Source organism: Cherax quadricarinatus, unplaced genomic scaffold (assembly GCF_038502225.1).
Source record: "Cherax quadricarinatus isolate ZL_2023a unplaced genomic scaffold, ASM3850222v1 Contig3208, whole genome shotgun sequence".
Classification (NCBI taxonomy): domain Eukaryota; kingdom Metazoa; phylum Arthropoda; class Malacostraca; order Decapoda; family Parastacidae; genus Cherax; species Cherax quadricarinatus.
In genome coordinates, this window is record NW_027198234.1 from 15,255 (window position 1) to 32,238 (window position 16,984).

Below are 16,984 nucleotides of genomic sequence, written 5' to 3' on the forward strand. Positions count from 1 at the left end.
TCAAACCCAAGCACCACACCTAGGCAGAATCACGCTCACTTTCCTTAGCCCACTATGCTACAGATAGCACAACTTTCGGCGACGAGGCTAGCACGTGTTTCCCCAAAGCTTGGTATACCAGCAGCTTTTTATACTTATCCACATTATGCTGACCACCTCAAGATATATTAAGTATGCTTACAATCCAGGTAAACAAGTAAAATTATCTACAAACATGTGTCTCAGTGGTGTCAGCTAAGTCTCTATACGTTGTGCATGTACTTGTAGAAATCAAGATTATAATTATTATTATTATTATTATTATTATTATTATTATTATATATGATTCTCAGTGGGGTCTAAGAGACCAGTATTTTTTCTTATTTTTAAGCTTTTAAACGACACAGCAGTGATTCATTAGTTCTATAAAGAACACAAAGCCACAATACCGTGACTGGAACAATACATAAATAACCCGCACATGGGAGAATGAAACTCATGGCGGCTTCTCGATCCGGCATAAGTTTCATTCAATGGTTGTGTGTGCATCAGTCCTGTTGATGTAGGAGTGTTAAACAAATTGCAACTAGATATGGTCCAGAGAACCGACAAGTTGATAAATTAGACACGTGTGCAACACTTGGGTATTTATATTGAGGAAACGTTTCGCCACACAGTGGCTTCATCAGTCCTATACAAATATGACATCGACTCCAGGCTGAGGGACTGATTAACTCAAACTCCGTCTGATCTTCACCATTCGTCTTTGTATAGGACTGATGAATCCAATGTGTGGCGAAACGTTTCCTCAGGTGTCTAATTTATCAAATCGCAACTAATCCACAAACTGAATATGTTAATCAGAAGATATTTTCGATCCAGCCTGGTCTATTGTCAAGTTAATTTCCATTTTTTTTTAATTCTGTGAGTTAGCTGTGAATTATTCCAGCAATGGTACTGCGACTTTTATAGGTTAGAAGACATCTTTTATAGCATACGTCTCGATCCTGGGACCTTGGTCACTGCAGATGACTTAAACTATTCTTGTTTCTTTTTTAGGTATAATGTTGAGTGTGGTGGTACTGAGTGCAGAGATAACAATTGACAAGGTAGCCGAAGGTCGCTCATCTAACAAGACACCCGGCAAGACCACGATAACTTGACCGCCACACCAAAACACCAGGCAAGACCACTAAAACTTGACCATTACATCAAGACACCCAGCAAGACCACTAGAACTTGACCGTTATAACAAGACACCCAATAAGACCACTAGAACTTGACCACTTCACCAAGACACCCAACAAGACCACTAGTTGAGTCCTGGGTCCTGTTATGAGGTCCTTCACTAGCACTCTGACTAATTTATTCAATCACTTCACCAATGTTATCCTCCTTAACCGATGTTCTGACTAGTTAACAACACATCGCATATTTTACACATTTTCACGAGCCCAAGAAAAAGTCAGTCTTATAAATATAAATGAATAAATAAAATTTAAATGAATAAGTTTTATATGGATCCTTTTTGTAATCAGCATGATATAATTCAGAACAAAAGAGAAATGTGACAATTGCGAATATTTACACTGAGAAATGATATATGAGTAAAAATGTCACACAAAACCCAATACTCTGACAGTATAATCAATGACTTAACTGCAGATGAGAAAAGATGACACATGATTAATTTGCACATGATTAATGGGAATGACGGAACTGGTTTTTAATTTCAAATTATTACTAAACTGATGTTTCAAGCTTGAGCAGCTATTAGAATGGACTTCAAAAGCTCATCAGATAAATTTGTGGGATATCTGGACTTGACATACTTCATAAATAATTTGTTATTTGTGTACTGACATACTTCATTTTTTAAAGTGTTTGTTCACAAAGATACGTTGTACCAAACTCTGATACGATTCCACAAGCAAATCTCTTCAGATTTGGAAACTGTTCAGGCTGTAAAGATTCATAAAACTGGATCAGATTTCCTTCTTCACACTTCAGTTTCAGCACGTCATCTGGTTGGTGATTAATAATTTCCAGGTGAGTGATACCACGTGAATTTCCATTGTTTTTGTGTCAAGTATTGTAATCACCGACAATGTTAGTGGGTCCTGAGTACAAGGTGGTAAGTCCATATGATTAAATAATGTATCAGCAGGAGCATACCAGTTAAACATGTTAAGAACAGAGTTCCCTTCTAAAGTCCATCTTAATGGCAAGATATTGGTAAGGAATTTATTTTTAAATACAGAGAACATATGATTTTGTTAATTTGAGGTTATATGCAACAAACAAGGGTCGTCAGAAAGACGGGTAGGCCTCCTGTAGTGCATCCACCTAGCAATTCACCTCACACAGTGACCTTACTGACCCAGCCCCTCGCCTGACTACGCTAGCATAAATTTGCTTGCTGTGTATCCAGGTCACCGCATGTAGAAGACCCGGGTTAGGACCCGTCCTGGAAAACCTACATGTACCTGTACCATCCCTATATGTATATCAGTGGCATACAATAACAAGATGATGAATTAGACACATGAGCAACACGACTCACGAAATCGTAATAACACGATTGCAAACCACGGAACGGGTGAGATTTGAACCCATGGCGAGTGAATCGTAACACTCCCATGCCAATGTGCTGGCATGGTTAGCGCACTGGCCTGCTAGTTTTAGGACTCTGCCATGGGTTCAAGCCCCTACCTGTTACGTGATTTTATGTGGAATACCTGGGTATCTTTGTAGACGTTTCGCCATCCAGTAGCTTTCTTCTGTATACATTTCTACAGTCTTCAGATTGTCTCCACGTATTGTACTGATAAAGCCACTGGATGGCGAAACGTCTACAAAGTAGATAACCAAATGTTGCACATGTGTTTAATTCATTACATTCCTGAATACTGAGTGAAGAAGCATGTATACGGGCGCAACGTCACAACGGAGTTCCTCTTTGCATCTGCCTCTTTCTTTGCACCAACTACCATGGCCACTACTTGCAGCGAATTACAGGATACAGGGGAGGATACCTCCCTCGGATCCTAGACGCATGTAATTGTGCTGACTTCAGTCTTTCTCCAGTTTAATACCATGCTTTTGTGTGCTAGAAATAACCCTTGTGACTGTGCATGAATAATATATGATACAGTCTTCACATTATGTCCTAGTATTGATAAAGCCACTGGATGGTGAAACGTCTACAAAAAAGATACCCAGATGTTTCACATGTGTAACTCTTTAACCCTTGTAGCTACACTGCTTACACTTAGGTGGCCCGGTGGCCTGGTGGCTAAAGCTCCCGCTTGACACACGGAGGGCCCGGGTTCGATTCCCGGCGGGGTGGAAACATTTCGACACGTTTCCTTACACCTGTTGTCCTGTTCACCTAGCAGCAAATAGGTACCTGGGTGTTAGTCGACTGGTGTGGGTCGCATGTTGGGGGACAAGATTAAGGACCCCAATGGAAATAGGTTAGACAGTCTTCGATGACGCACTGACTTTCTTGGGTTATCCTGGGTGGCTAACCCTCCGGGGTTAAAAATCCGAACGAAATCTTATCTTAACTCACTCACTCTCTCTCTCTCTCTCTCTCTCTCTCTCTCTCTCTCTCTCTCTCTCTCTCTCTCTCTCTCACTCTCACTCTCTCTCTCTCTCTCTCGCACACACATGTTAACAAATAGCAATGCCACATCTGTCACACAATGTACATCTGTCCACACCAAGGGAGAGAAAACACCTGGTGTATACTCACCACTTTATTCTTCTCGTTCACTTCAACAGTTCAGCATCATCTTAGCCCCTTCATCAGCGCCCACACGTCTCAGCAGGAGCCAGGTGAGTGCCCGCACGTCTCAGCAGGAGCCAGGTGAGTGCCCGCACGTCTCAGCAGGAGCCAGGTGAGTGCCCGCACGTCTCAGCAGGAGCCAGGTGAGTGCCCGCACGTCTCAGCAGGAGCCAGGTGAGTGCCCGCACGTCTCAGCAGGAGCCAGGTGAGTGCCCGCACGTCTCAGCAGGAGCCAGGTGAGTGCCCACACGTCTCAGCAGGAGCCAGGTGAGTGCCCGCACGTCTCAGCAGGAGCCAGGTGAGTGCCCACACGTCTCAGCAGGAGCCAGGTGAGTGCCCGCACGTCTCAGCAGGAGCCAGGTGAGTGCCCACACGTCTCAGCAGGAGCCAGGTGAGTGCCCGCACGTCTCAGCAGGAGCCAGGTGAGTGCCCATACGTCTCAGCAGGAGCCAGGTGAGTGCCCACACGTCTCAGCAGGAGCCAGGTGAGTGCCCGCACGTCTCAGCAGGAGCCAGGTGAGTGCCCGCACGTCTCAGCAGGAGCCAGGTGAGTGCCCATACGTCTCAGCAGGAGCCAGGTGAGTGGCCGCACGTCTCAGCAAGAGCCAGGTGAGTGCCCCCACGTCTCAGCAGGAGCCAGGTGAGTGCCCGCACGTCTCAGCAGGAGCCAGGTGAGTGCCCATACGTCTCAGCAGGAGCCAGGTGAGTGCCCGCACGTCTCAGCAGGAGCCAGGTGAGTGCCCGCACGTCTCAGCAGGAGCCAGGTGAGTGCCCACACGTCTCAGCAGGAGCCAGGTGAGTGCCCGCACGTCTCAGCAGGAGCCAGGTGAGTGCCCACACGTCTCAGCAGGAGCCAGGTGAGTGCCCGCACGTCTCAGCAGGAGCCAGGTGAGTGCCCATACGTCTCAGCAGGAGCCAGGTGAGTGCCCACACGTCTCAGCAGGAGCCAGGTGAGTGCCCGCACGTCTCAGCAGGAGCCAGGTGAGTGCCCGCACGTCTCAGCAGGAGCCAGGTGAGTGCCCATATGTCTCAGCAGGAGCCAGGTGAGTGGCCGCACGTCTCAGCAAGAGCCAGGTGAGTGCCCACACGTCTCAGCAGGAGCCAGGTGAGTGCCCACACGTCTCAGCAGGAGCCAGGTGAGTGCCCGCACGTCTCAGCAAGAGCCAGGTGAGTGCCCGCACGTCTCAGCAAGAGCCAGGTGAGTGCCCACACGTCTCAGCAGGAGCCAGGTGAGTGCCCGCACGTCTCAGCAGGAGCCAGGTGAGTGCCCTCACGTCTCAGCACGAGCCAGGTGAGTGCCCGCACGTCTCAGCAAGAGCCAGGTGAGTGCCCACACGTCTCAGCAGGAGTCAGGTGAGTGCCCGCACGTCTCAGCAAGAGCCAGGTGAGTGCCCGCACGTCTCAGCAAGAGCCAGGTGAGTGCCCACACGTCTCAGCAGGAGTCAGGTGAGTGCCCACACGTCTCAGCAGGAGTCAGGTGAGTGCCCACACGTCTCAGCAGGAGTCAGGTGAGTGCCCGCACGTCTCAGCAAGAGCCAGGTGAGTGCCCACACGTCTCAGCAAGAGCCAGGTGAGTGCCCACACGTCTCAGCAGGAGTCAGGTGAGTGCCCGCACGTCTCAGCAAGAGCCAGGTGAGTGCCCGCACGTCTCAGCAAGAGCCAGGTGAGTGCCCACACGTCTCAGCAGGAGTCAGGTGAGTGCCCGCACGTCTCAGCAAGAGCCAGGTGAGTGCCCGCACGTCTCAGCAAGAGCCAGGTGAGTGCCCACACGTCTCAGCAGGAGTCAGGTGAGTGCCCACACGTCTCAGCAGGAGTCAGGTGAGTGCCCACACGTCTCAGCAGGAGTCAGGTGAGTGCCCGCACGTCTCAGCAAGAGCCAGGTGAGTGCCCACACGTCTCAGCAAGAGCCAGGTGAGTGCCCACACGTCTCAGCAGGAGTCAGGTGAGTGCCCACACGTCTCAGCAAGAGCCAGGTGAGTGCCCACACGTCTCAGCAAGAGCCAGGTGAGTGCCCACACGTCTCAGCAGGAGTCAGGTGAGTGCCCGCACGTCTCAGCAAGAGCCAGGTGAGTGCCCACACGTCTCAGCAAGAGCCAGGTGAGTGCCCACACGTCTCAGCAGGAGTCAGGTGAGTGCCCGCACGTCTCAGCAAGAGCCAGGTGAGTGCCCACACGTCTCAGCAAGAGCCAGGTGAGTGCCCACACGTCTCAGCAAGAGTCAGGTGAGTGCCCGCACGTCTCAGCAAGAGCCAGGTGAGTGCCCACACGTCTCAGCAAGAGCCAGGTGAGTGCCCACACGTCTCAGCAGGAGTCAGGTGAGTGCCCGCACGTCTCAGCAAGAGCCAGGTGAGTGCCCACACGTCTCAGCAGGAGTCAGGTGAGTGCCCGCACGTCTCAGCAAGAGCCAGGTGAGTGCCCACACGTCTCAGCAAGAGCCAGGTGAGTGCCCACACGTCTCAGCAGGAGTCAGGTGAGTGCCCGCACGTCTCAGCAAGAGCCAGGTGAGTGCCCACACGTCTCAGCAAGAGCCAGGTGAGTGCCCACACGTCTCAGCAGGAGTCAGGTGAGTGCCCACACGTCTCAGCAGGAGTCAGGTGAGTGCCCGCACGTCTCAGCAGGAGTCAGGTGAGTGCCCGCACGTCTCAGCAGGAGCCAGGTGAGTGCCCGCACGTCTCAGCAGGAGCCAGGTGAGTGCCCGCACGTCTCAGCAGGAGCCAGGTGAGTGCCCGCACGTCTCAGCAGGAGCCAGGTGAGTGCCCGCACGTCTCAGCAGGAGCCAGGTGAGTGCCCGCACGTCTCAGCAGGAGCCAGGTGAGTGCCCGCACGTCTCAGCAGGAGCCAGGTGAGTGCCCGCACGTCTCAGCAAGAGCCAGGTGAGTGCCCACACGTCTCAGCAGGAGTCAGGTGAGTGCCCGCACGTCTCAGCAAGAGCCAGGTGAGTGCCCACACGTCTCAGCAGGAGCCAGGTGAGTGCCCACACGTCTCAGCAAGAGCCAGGTGAGTGCCCGCACGTCTCAGCAAGAGCCAGGTGAGTGCCCACACGTCTCAGCAGGAGTCAGGTGAGTGCCCACACGTCTCAGCAGGAGTCAGGTGAGTGCCCGCACGTCTCAGCAAGAGCCAGGTGAGTGCCCACACGTCTCAGCAGGAGTCAGGTGAGTGCCCGCACGTCTCAGCAAGAGCCAGGTGAGTGCCCACACGTCTCAGCAGGAGCCAGGTGAGTGCCCACACGTCTCAGCAAGAGCCAGGTGAGTGCCCGCACGTCTCAGCAAGAGCCAGGTGAGTGCCCACACGTCTCAGCAAGAGCCAGGTGAGTGCCCACACGTCCCACAGGAGCCGGGTGAGTGCCCGCACGTCTCAGCAGGAGTCAGGTGAGTGCCCACACGTCTCAGCAGGAGTCAGGTGAGTGCCCACACGTCCCACAGGAGCCGGGTGAGTGCCCGCACGTCTCAGCAGGAGTCAGGTGAGTGCCCACACGTCTCAGCAGGAGTCAGGTGAGTGCCCACACGTCCCACAGGAGCCGGGTGAGTGCCCACACGTCTCAGCAAGAGCCAGGTGAGTGCCCACACGTCTCAGCAGGAGTCAGGTGAGTGCCCACACGTCTCAGCAAGAGCCAGGTGAGTGCCCACACGTCTCAGCAGGAGTCAGGTGAGTGCCCACACGTCTCAGCAGGAGTCAGGTGAGTGCCCGCACGTCTCAGCAGGAGTCAGGTGAGTGCCCACACGTCCCACAGGAGTCAGGTGAGTGCCCACACGTCTCAGCAAGAGCCAGGTGAGTGCCCACACGTCTCAGCAGGAGTCAGGTGAGGGCCCGCACGTCTCAGCAGGAGCCAGGTGAGTGCCCGCACGTCTCAGCAAGAGCCAGGTGAGTGCCCACACGTCTCAGCAGGAGTCAGGTGAGTGCCCGCACGTCTCAGCAGGAGTCAGGTGAGTGCCCGCACGTCTCAGCAAGAGCCAGGTGAGTGCCCGCACGTCTCAGCAGGAGTCAGGTGAGTGCCCGCACGTCTCAGCAGGAGACAGGTGAGTGCCCGCACGTCTCAGCAAGAGCCAGGTGAGTGCCCACACGTCTCAGCAGGAGTCAGGTGAGTGCCCACACGTCTCAGCAGGAGCCAGGTGAGTGCCCGCACGTCTCAGCAAGAGCCAGGTGAGTGCCCACACGTCTCAGCAAGAGCCAGGTGAGTGCCCACACGTCTCAGCAGGAGTCAGGTGAGTGCCCGCACGTCTCAGCAGGAGTCAGGTGAGTGCCCGCACGTCTCAGCAAGAGCCAGGTGAGTGCCCGCACGTCTCAGCAGGAGTTAGGTGAGTGCCCGCACGTCTCAGCAGGAGTCAGGTGAGTGCCCGCACGTCTCAGCAAGAGCCAGGTGAGTGCCCACACGTCTCAGCAGGAGTCAGGTGAGTGCCCGCACGTCTCAGCAAGAGCCAGGTGAGTGCCCACACGTCTCAGCAAGAGCCAGGTGAGTGCCCACACGTCTCAGCAGGAGTCAGGTGAGTGCCCACACGTCTCAGCAAGAGCCAGGTGAGTGCCCGCACGTCTCAGCAGGAGTCAGGTGAGTGCCCGCACGTCTCAGCAAGAGCCAGGTGAGTGCCCGCACGTCTCAGCAGGAGTCAGGTGAGTGCCCGCACGTCTCAGCAGGAGTCAGGTGAGTGCCCGCACGTCTCAGCAAGAGCCAGGTGAGTGCCCACACGTCTCAGCAGGAGTCAGGTGAGTGCCCACACGTCTCAGCATGAGCCAGGTGAGTGCCCGCACGTCTCAGCAAGAGCCAGGTGAGTGCCCACACGTCTCAGCAAGAGCCAGGTGAGTGCCCGCACGTCTCAGCAAGAGCCAGGTGAGTGCCCACACGTCTCAGCAAGAGCCAGGTGAGTGCCCGCACGTCTCAGCAAGAGCCAGGTGAGTGCCCGCACGTCTCAGCAGGAGTCAGGTGAGTGCCCGCACGTCTCAGCAGGAGTCAGGTGAGTGCCCACACGTCTCAGCAAGAGCCAGGTGAGTGCCCGCACGTCTCAGCAGGAGTCAGGTGAGTGCCCGCACGGCCCACAGGAGCCTGGTGAGTGCCCACACGTCCCACAGGAGCCGGGTGAGTGCCCACACGTCCAACAGGAGCCGGGTGAGTGCCCACACGTCCCACAGGAGCCGGGTGAGTGCCCACACGTCCAACAGGAGCCGGGTGAGTGCCCACACGTCCAACAGGAGCCGGGTGAGTGCCCACACGTCCCACAGGAGCCGGGTGAGTGCCCACACGTCCAACAGGAGTCAGGTGAGTGCCCACACGTCCCACAGGAGCCGGGTGAGTGCCCACACGTCTCAGTAAGAGCCAGGTGAGTGCCCACACGTCTCAGCAGGAGTCAGGTGAGTGCCCACACGTCCAACAGGAGTCAGGTGAGTGCCCACACGTCCCACAGGAGCCGGGTGAGTGCCCACACGTCTCAGCAAGAGCCAGGTGAGTGCCCACACGTCTCAGCAGGAGTCAGGTGAGTGCCCACACGTCCAACAGGAGTCAGGTGAGTGCCCACACGTCCAACAGGAGTCAGGTGAGTGCCCACACGTCCAACAGGAGTCAGGTGAGTGCCCACACGTCTCAGCAGGAGTCAGGTGAGTGCCCACACGTCTCAGCAGGAGCCAGGTGAGTGCCCACACGTCCCACAGGAGCCAGGTGAGTGCCCACACGTCTCAGCAGGAGCCAGGTGAGTGCCCACACGTCCCACAGGAGCCGGGTGTTATCGCCTCACTATGAACAGATTACTTGACACGTGTCATTCGTGTCTCTGGCCAGAAAAAAATTACTTAAAAAAACATCAGCAATATTACATTCACGGGAGAACGTTAAATCCGCAGGGGTTATACAGCACCTAGGGGTAAGTGGGAGAAACACTTAGAAAACATATAGGCTAGTTTCTTTACATCCCTGATCCCTCTGCCCACCTAGCATTAAAAATATACATCTGTGTTAGCCGACTGTTGTGGGTCGCTTCCTGGGGACGGGGAGTGGTAAGTGTTAAAACTCCAGTCCTGGCAGATCATATCCTGTGAAAGAGAGCACTCTAGCCATAATAATAATAATAATAATAATAATAATAATAATAATAATCTAGGTAGTAGGTTGGTAAACAGCAACCGCCCAGGGAGGTACTACCGTCCTGCCAAGCGAGTGTACAACGAAAACCTGTAATTGTTTTACATGATGGTAGGATTGCTGGTGTCTTTTGTCTGTCTTGCTACTTCTACTTGCACTTAGGTCACACTACACATACATGTACAAGCATATATATATATATATATATATATATATATATATATATATATATATACACCCCTCTGGGCATTCTATTTTCTTTCTAGTTCTTGTTCTTGTTTATTTCCTCTTATCTCCATGGGGAAGTGAAACAGAATTCTTCCTCTGTAAGCCATGCGTGTTGTAAGAGGCGACTAAAATGCCGGGAGCAGGGGGCTGGTAACCCCTTCTCCCGTATAAATTACTAAATTTAAGAGAAACTTTCGTTTATCTTTTTGGGCCACCCTGCCTTGGTGGGATACGGCCGGTGTGTTGAAAGAAAGAAAGAATAATAACAATATCCATTTCTACAACTACATGTACAAGGTATACAGTCCTAGCTGACATCAATGACATACTACTATACAGAAAGCCGCTTGTTATGCAGAGCATTATTATTATTATTAAAGATTCACCGGTATTCTCCCGGCCCGGGCCTTTTCCAAGTGGTGGCCCGGCCATGCAGAGCATTTCGGACAAATTAGGTTAGTTTTGTCCCGGGATGCGACCCACACCAGTCGACTAACACCCAGGTATCCATTTTAGTGATGGGTGAACATGGACAACCGGTGTAAGGAAACACGCCCAATGTTTCAAACCTTTCCGGGAATCGAACCAGGACCCCTCACCAGGTGAAGCGAGACCTCTAGCACCAGACCACTGGCCACCTAGAAAATTCTAGTAGAGCATTCCAGTCACATGTTAGAAAACTCTAGTACCTACTGGAAATATTCCAGCGTGAGTTTAAAAAGGTTCCCGCGTACCTAATGACCTCAATTAAAAAAAATCCTCCACCAAACAGTCCTTAAATTCCTTTGCTAGTTTTCTTATACATTCATGTAAATTAGTTTCTTAACGATCTTAGCCAACCACAAAATTAAACATTACTAATTTTATATTTTTAATTTAACCTACGCTTTTCTACATTTACGTACAGCTCGCTGGAAGATCAGTTACAAAAGTTAACGTCGTGTGTTTGTCGTTGTAGGTGACCAACACGGAAAGGAAGATGACACTACCTATCTCAGTGCTATCGTTCGTATTGCTGGCAGTCACAGCTCTGGTGCTCACAATCAACAACCACAATCTCAAGAAGACTTCTGATGTCAAGACCAGTGACGCCCAGACACTGCTTTCCGAGAGGTCAGAGATAAAAAATAATCAGTAGTAAATGTTTGTCACATGATTTTGTTGCCAACAACCGTAAATAGAGACCATAAAACAAGATGAAGACTGTATTTCAGACCCATAGTGCGAGGCAGAAATATACAGCAATAATATGTAGTATTAACTACATGTTGGCTAGTTTGCCTTATTGATTATAATGATCAATGTTTATTACACTTTCTGTATCATCTTTACATCGTTAATCTGTTTACGTATATATATATATATATATATATATATATATATATATATATATATATATATATATATATATATATATATATAAGTCCTTTCTAAAATTTTATCTTATACGTTTAAAAATATATATTTTTATTGATGTTAAAAATTAATAATTTTGTACCAAAAGAACCTTAGAAAACTTACCTGACATTATTATAACAAGCACAATTTAATTTAGCTTAATCCAACTTAATATATTTTAAATAAGTTTATAATAATTTAATAATAAAAACAATATTTTTTTTTCGTTAGGTTCAGAATGATTTTTTTGCGAAATTAATGCATACACAAATTTTCGCTTGCTTTATTCGGCAAGAAGAGTGTTGCTATTTAAACCAAAATAGCAAGTTTTACCTATTCGGCACGACATATATATATATATATTGCACACATTTTTCTGTTATAATTTGTTAATCGATATATCCACTCGTCGCTGCCTGGAACTCTCTCAAACACTCGTTTAATTAAGTACATGAGGAATTATTTAAGAGGTCTACCTTGTGTGAGTTGTCAAATTCATGAGTTGTATTAGGCACAGTAATAACAGACGGGTAATTGTAGAATGGACGGTATGATCCAAGGAAAGAGAGGGTAATTCTAATTCCATGTACGGAGAAAGGCTTCTATATAACTCGTTCATGACTATTTCCTGTGCACACCGTTGACGCTGCTTGTTCGTGGTGTGAGCGTTGCTTAGTTGCATGGAATTTATTCAGTCGAAGGCCTTGGTCTCAAGATTTTCTTATTTGCGTAGAACTTAATCTACAGAAGGACTAAACATTTTCTTAGTTGTGTAGAATTAAATCTATCGAGGGTGTTGGTTCGAAGTTTTCTTAGTTGCTCAGAATTTAATCTATCGAAGAACTCGGTCTGAACATTTGCCGAATTGTGTTAAATTTAACCTGTCGAAGGCCTTGGTGTGAACATTTCCTTGTGTCGAAGATTACTATTATTTTCACAGTTCTGACTCAAGAAATCGTAATGACACGATTGCAAACAAACCATACCCCCGGCCGGGATCGAACCCGCGGTCATAGAGTCTCAAAACTCCAGCCCGTCCCGTTAGCCACTAGACCAGCTAGCCACAATAAGATTCATCCAACTAGTGGCTAACGCGACGGGCTGGAGTTTTGAGACTCTATGACCGCGGGTTCGATCCCGGCCGGGGGTATGGTTTATTTTCACAGTTAACTGCTAAAATCGTAAGGGCCACAAAACGTTTGGAGAAGAGGATGGAATAAAATTTCGCCTAACAAAAAGGCAGCATCGGTTTCTTGGATCAAGAGCCATACACCGGCATCAAGACAACCCTTTCCCTCTTGAAGGGTTAGTCGTGTAGAATTTAATCGAAGGTCTTGGTCTGAACATTTCCTTAGTTGTGGAGAGTGTAATCTATCGGTGTCTACCCAACATGACTATAAAAATCTCTCTTTCATTTGTCCAGTCTATCACATATTTATCTAAGATAGACCAAATATTTATTAATATCAATGTCTGACACATTTCTAACACGAGCTGCTATCACTGTAGCATATGTTGCAGTCACTACATGTGTCACTAACAGCTTTCTTGATTACCTACAGTTACAGTAATAATTTACCCAGGGAGAAAATGTCAATTTTTATATGATGTATAATACAAAACCACAATAGAGTGGCTGAAACAATTAATAAAAAAACACAGTGAGGCGCCTTTATAACGACGTTTCGGTCCCTCCTGGACCGTGATCCAGCCGTGACATGACAGTGGTCCAGCACCGACCGCAATGTCGTCATAAGGTTCGTCTCGTCTGTCCTTAGCAAAAAATGTGCTGGCCTTCCAGATCAGTGTAGATACTTTCCGAATTTTCGTTTTCTCCCCGTGCCACTCGCTGACAGTGCCACTCCCACACACGGCGCCATTACCCTTCTGATGTTAAAATAACTACCAGTGCACCACAGATTACCGCACTAACTTCGAGTACACACATACAGAGAGAGAGAACTGAAGGAGTGTAAAGCTCTTCTGGACCGGACCAAAATCCTCATGACCCAGGCAGAGGAAGCCAAGATTAAGGTGAGACAATCACTGGTGCCAAGTACTGCATGACACACAGGTTTATCGCTTCCCCATAATTATAATAATAGTGAAAAAGCGTTAAACTCTTGGGATCATACAGCTATTAAATTTTGATGAGAAAAAAGCAATGATCTTGTGACTATAACCCAGGACTGACTGTAGCGTTATTTTAAGTATCCTCTCAAAATTTTGGGTTAGATGTGAATATTTAATGCATGTGGAACATATGTTGTTCTGATAAACTAATAACCAATAATGAAATGTTTGTGTGGCAGGAAGAGAAGAAGAACCGCGAGGATATGAAAGAAGCGGAGAAATTCCAGAAGATAATGGAGGCGAAGAAGGTAAGTTTGTGAACTCAGTGCCTCAGCTCTGAGTTAGAGAGTTGAACTAGAAACTAATGATACATATGTCTCTTCTATACCGTCTGTAAGACATAACCAAATATTGTGTCAAGGTTAGGTTAGGTAAGATTCGTCAGGAAACAGGACAAGTGTTTCCTGACGAGGGTCTGTCATACAATGACCCGCCACTGGAGCTTTTGGTTATCTGAACCAGGCCTTCCACTGGCTTACCGGATCACCCGTTTAAAAATTAAGGTTATAATTATAAAATACTGTGTCAAGATTAAATTAGTTTAATTTATTGGGCGATACGATTTTGTCAAATTTGTAACCCGGAGAGTGTAAAACCTTTCGATTGCACGAGAATCATTAAAGTTACAAGCAATCTGTTCACTACCAGTCAGGGATATTTTAATCCCCTAGACAGAGATTAAAGTGAACCTCAGTGTATGTACACCTCTCTGCATATACACGTCTCGATGTATATGCCCTTGTGCTCGTGTCAGGGTCAATTCGAACTTAGAATGTTTCAATCAGTCAGAGCTAGTGAGACTGACTTCCAGACCTGGGTGTAGGTAAAAAGTCAACTAATCTGGAATTCAACTCCTCACTCTGCTTGGTTGAACGTTAAAACTGGTAGTTTATCCTCAGTATAGGCGTAGGGCTCCAACACCTATAACGGCAGTAAGTTACTGGGCTACTGGCTGACTGTGGAGAGACAGCAGAATGTGTGGCTGCGTGATTTATAGCTAATAAAAGTACTATATGCATGCCAGAGCAACTGCTGGCTTATCGGCACTATGTACCCGAGGTTAAACATCCACTGTGCTACCGAAGCTAGGTTTTCCACATTTAAAAATATGTATCACATTTTTACGTCGTGTAGCTTTCAAAAAACACATGTGATACCACACACCCCGTTATGGTTGCTCCCCTAACTCAAAACAGCTTTCATACTTTTTAAGGTGTACTTTTGTTTCCTTCAGATGAATGACACGACAATAGCCACTCTGAAGAAGCACCTTGAGAAAGTCCAGCAGGAAGAGAAAAACTTGACGGTTAAACTGAAAGCTGCTCAGAATGCTTTGAAAAATATGCCCAAGAAAGACGTCAAGGCAGCATAGATTATTAAATAAGACAAAGCATAAGCAGATACGTAATAAGGAAGCAAAACACAAGCAGATCACCAGCAGAGGAGCCACAGGATAAAGTACAGGCAAATATGCTAAAAGCATCTCTACAGTCATTTTCACAGACCCCGGTTCGAATCTCCGAGAAGCTGTGGATTGGTACAAGCGCCTAACACATTTTCATAGTTCAATTTTAGTGATTTTTACAGGTCTTAGATGAAGAATTTACAAAACGAACAAAATATATACCTATAAATATATGAAAACTGTAAAATAAATGACTAGCACTTTAAGTCGTGCGTTTAGTCCTTTCTACACAAAGTTTTCACCGTCCCAGCGTTAGTGGTGGTGGTAGTGACCTTTCATTATCACAGTTCCTTTGACCAGTAGCTCTTTCAGTGACAGGCCCATAACACGAACTGGAAACCATGTTGGCTGTGTAGCCAATAAATATTCCGTAGATTTAATATTCTCAGCTTAAGGAAAGACATTCGCGCTGTTCAATCTTATTCACTTTTTTCATTATATGGGAAGAGATTTGTGGGCTGATCGAGGCCAGTTCTAGTCCAACTTGGTGGTAACTGCGAGTTTTTCCAGGCACTTGAAGCTAGCGTGTGAAGAATTTCGTTAATGTTTGGAGTACAAAAACATTATGTACAGGAATCCGTACTGAGCGACTTTAGTAATAACGAGTAGGTAAGTAAGAAAGTTTAGGGATTACATGTATATAATTGGTAGCTTGCATACGATCGATAGGTTGATAATCATTTTTAATGCTTGTTGCAATTAAATTTGTAAATCGTCGTGGGAGAGCAGTGGTCAGGCTTTCTTAAGGAAAAAAATCGGATCAACACTCAAACCGGCATCAGGAATCGGGTGAACACCTGTGACAAGATTCTTGTTTCCCAGAATGGTCTATTTTCATATGTGGTACAAAAGTGCATTTGCAGGCATTGGCGAGTCAGAAAATTCAAACATGAAGTGAGAAATGCGTAGGAGCTATCTTGTGAATAAAAATTAACCATAAATCTCCCTGAACAACAATAACAACTTCTACAATAAATACTGCTGATGTGTCTAGTCACAATCTCCTATCCTACCTGATGAGTACCATTAGGATGTCAACCCCAATATTAACGGAGTATGGTTTAGCGAAACCTCCATGTAGACAGAGGGTACAAGTGGTACAATTCTCATTCTGCTTAAAATGGAGGATGGCAAGTCAAAACTAGGGCCAGGAAGTTTCATACACCTCTGGTTACCACTCCTGGGTCTGCAGCCAACCATCAAATAGCTGATCTGATGGTCCACAAAATGGTCCACCAGATGGCCACCCGATGTTCCACAGCGACCCAACTCTCCAACTTCCCTTCGGGTGGGCGACTCCACCACACGGTAATTGAAACCAACGCTATAAAAAGAACTAAATATTAATTCTCTTCTCTTTAAGAAGCCAGTTTTACTGAACAGGCAAATATATCAACTATTAAGAGGTGAAGAAGTTAAGAAGACGTAAAGTCTTCAAGTATCTTCTGCTTCTATCAACTTTAATGTACTCGACTGAAGAAGCCTACTGTGTAGGCGAAACGTTTCGCCTACCTGATTGATAGCTAATTACATACCTGCTTAATTATTTGTTGCTATCTGGCATATCTAGAATGAAATATAATCACTAAGAGATGAAATAATCTTTATGAAGAGCCTGTCCTGACAGTGAAACTTCGATGCATTAAAATGTCGTACTGACGACACTAGTGAAGAAAAAAAACACGGCGCAAATAAAAATTTACTGGGACAACGTTTTTCTCTGCTTAGAGATTTATTAAGTCAAGACTTGATAAAATTTATGAAAAAAGTCACCAACTGTTAAGACTCTACACAGGAAAACGTTCTCCTAACCTAAGGTGTGGATTTACAGTGAACTTTTACACTTGTTCCAGAAATATTTGTGATAACAAGCACACTCCACCCCCACCCCCCCTACCTTAACATATCTTTTCCTTAGGCAAATCTATT

The 16,984-nt window shown here is 47.8% G+C and overlaps 1 protein-coding gene across 1 annotated transcript; it reads left to right on the forward strand.

Moving 5' to 3' along the window:
• Positions 1 to 3,654: 3,654 nt before the first annotated feature.
• On the forward strand, positions 3,655 to 15,833 carry LOC138851984 (uncharacterized). The gene is made up of 5 exons (XM_070081578.1): positions 3,655 to 3,819; positions 11,018 to 11,172; positions 13,410 to 13,491; positions 13,770 to 13,838; positions 14,825 to 15,833. Exons 2-5 carry the CDS (start codon positions 11,039 to 11,041, stop codon positions 14,960 to 14,962), a joined length of 423 nt encoding a protein of 140 aa, XP_069937679.1. The 5' UTR covers positions 3,655 to 3,819; positions 11,018 to 11,038; the 3' UTR covers positions 14,963 to 15,833.
• The last annotated feature ends 1,151 nt before the right edge of the window (positions 15,834 to 16,984 follow it).

Bases quoted from the DNA above. Each gene is read 5' to 3' on its own strand.
- LOC138851984 (XM_070081578.1), top strand. From the start codon at position 11,039: ATGACACTACCTATCTCAGTGCTATCGTTCGTATTGCTGGCAGTCACA. The intron at 11,173-13,409 runs GTCAGAGATAAA...ACACACATACAG, and splicing joins CAGACACTGCTTTCCGAGAG to AGAGAGAGAACTGAAGGAGT. The intron at 13,839-14,824 runs GTAAGTTTGTGA...TGTTTCCTTCAG, and splicing joins AGATAATGGAGGCGAAGAAG to ATGAATGACACGACAATAGC.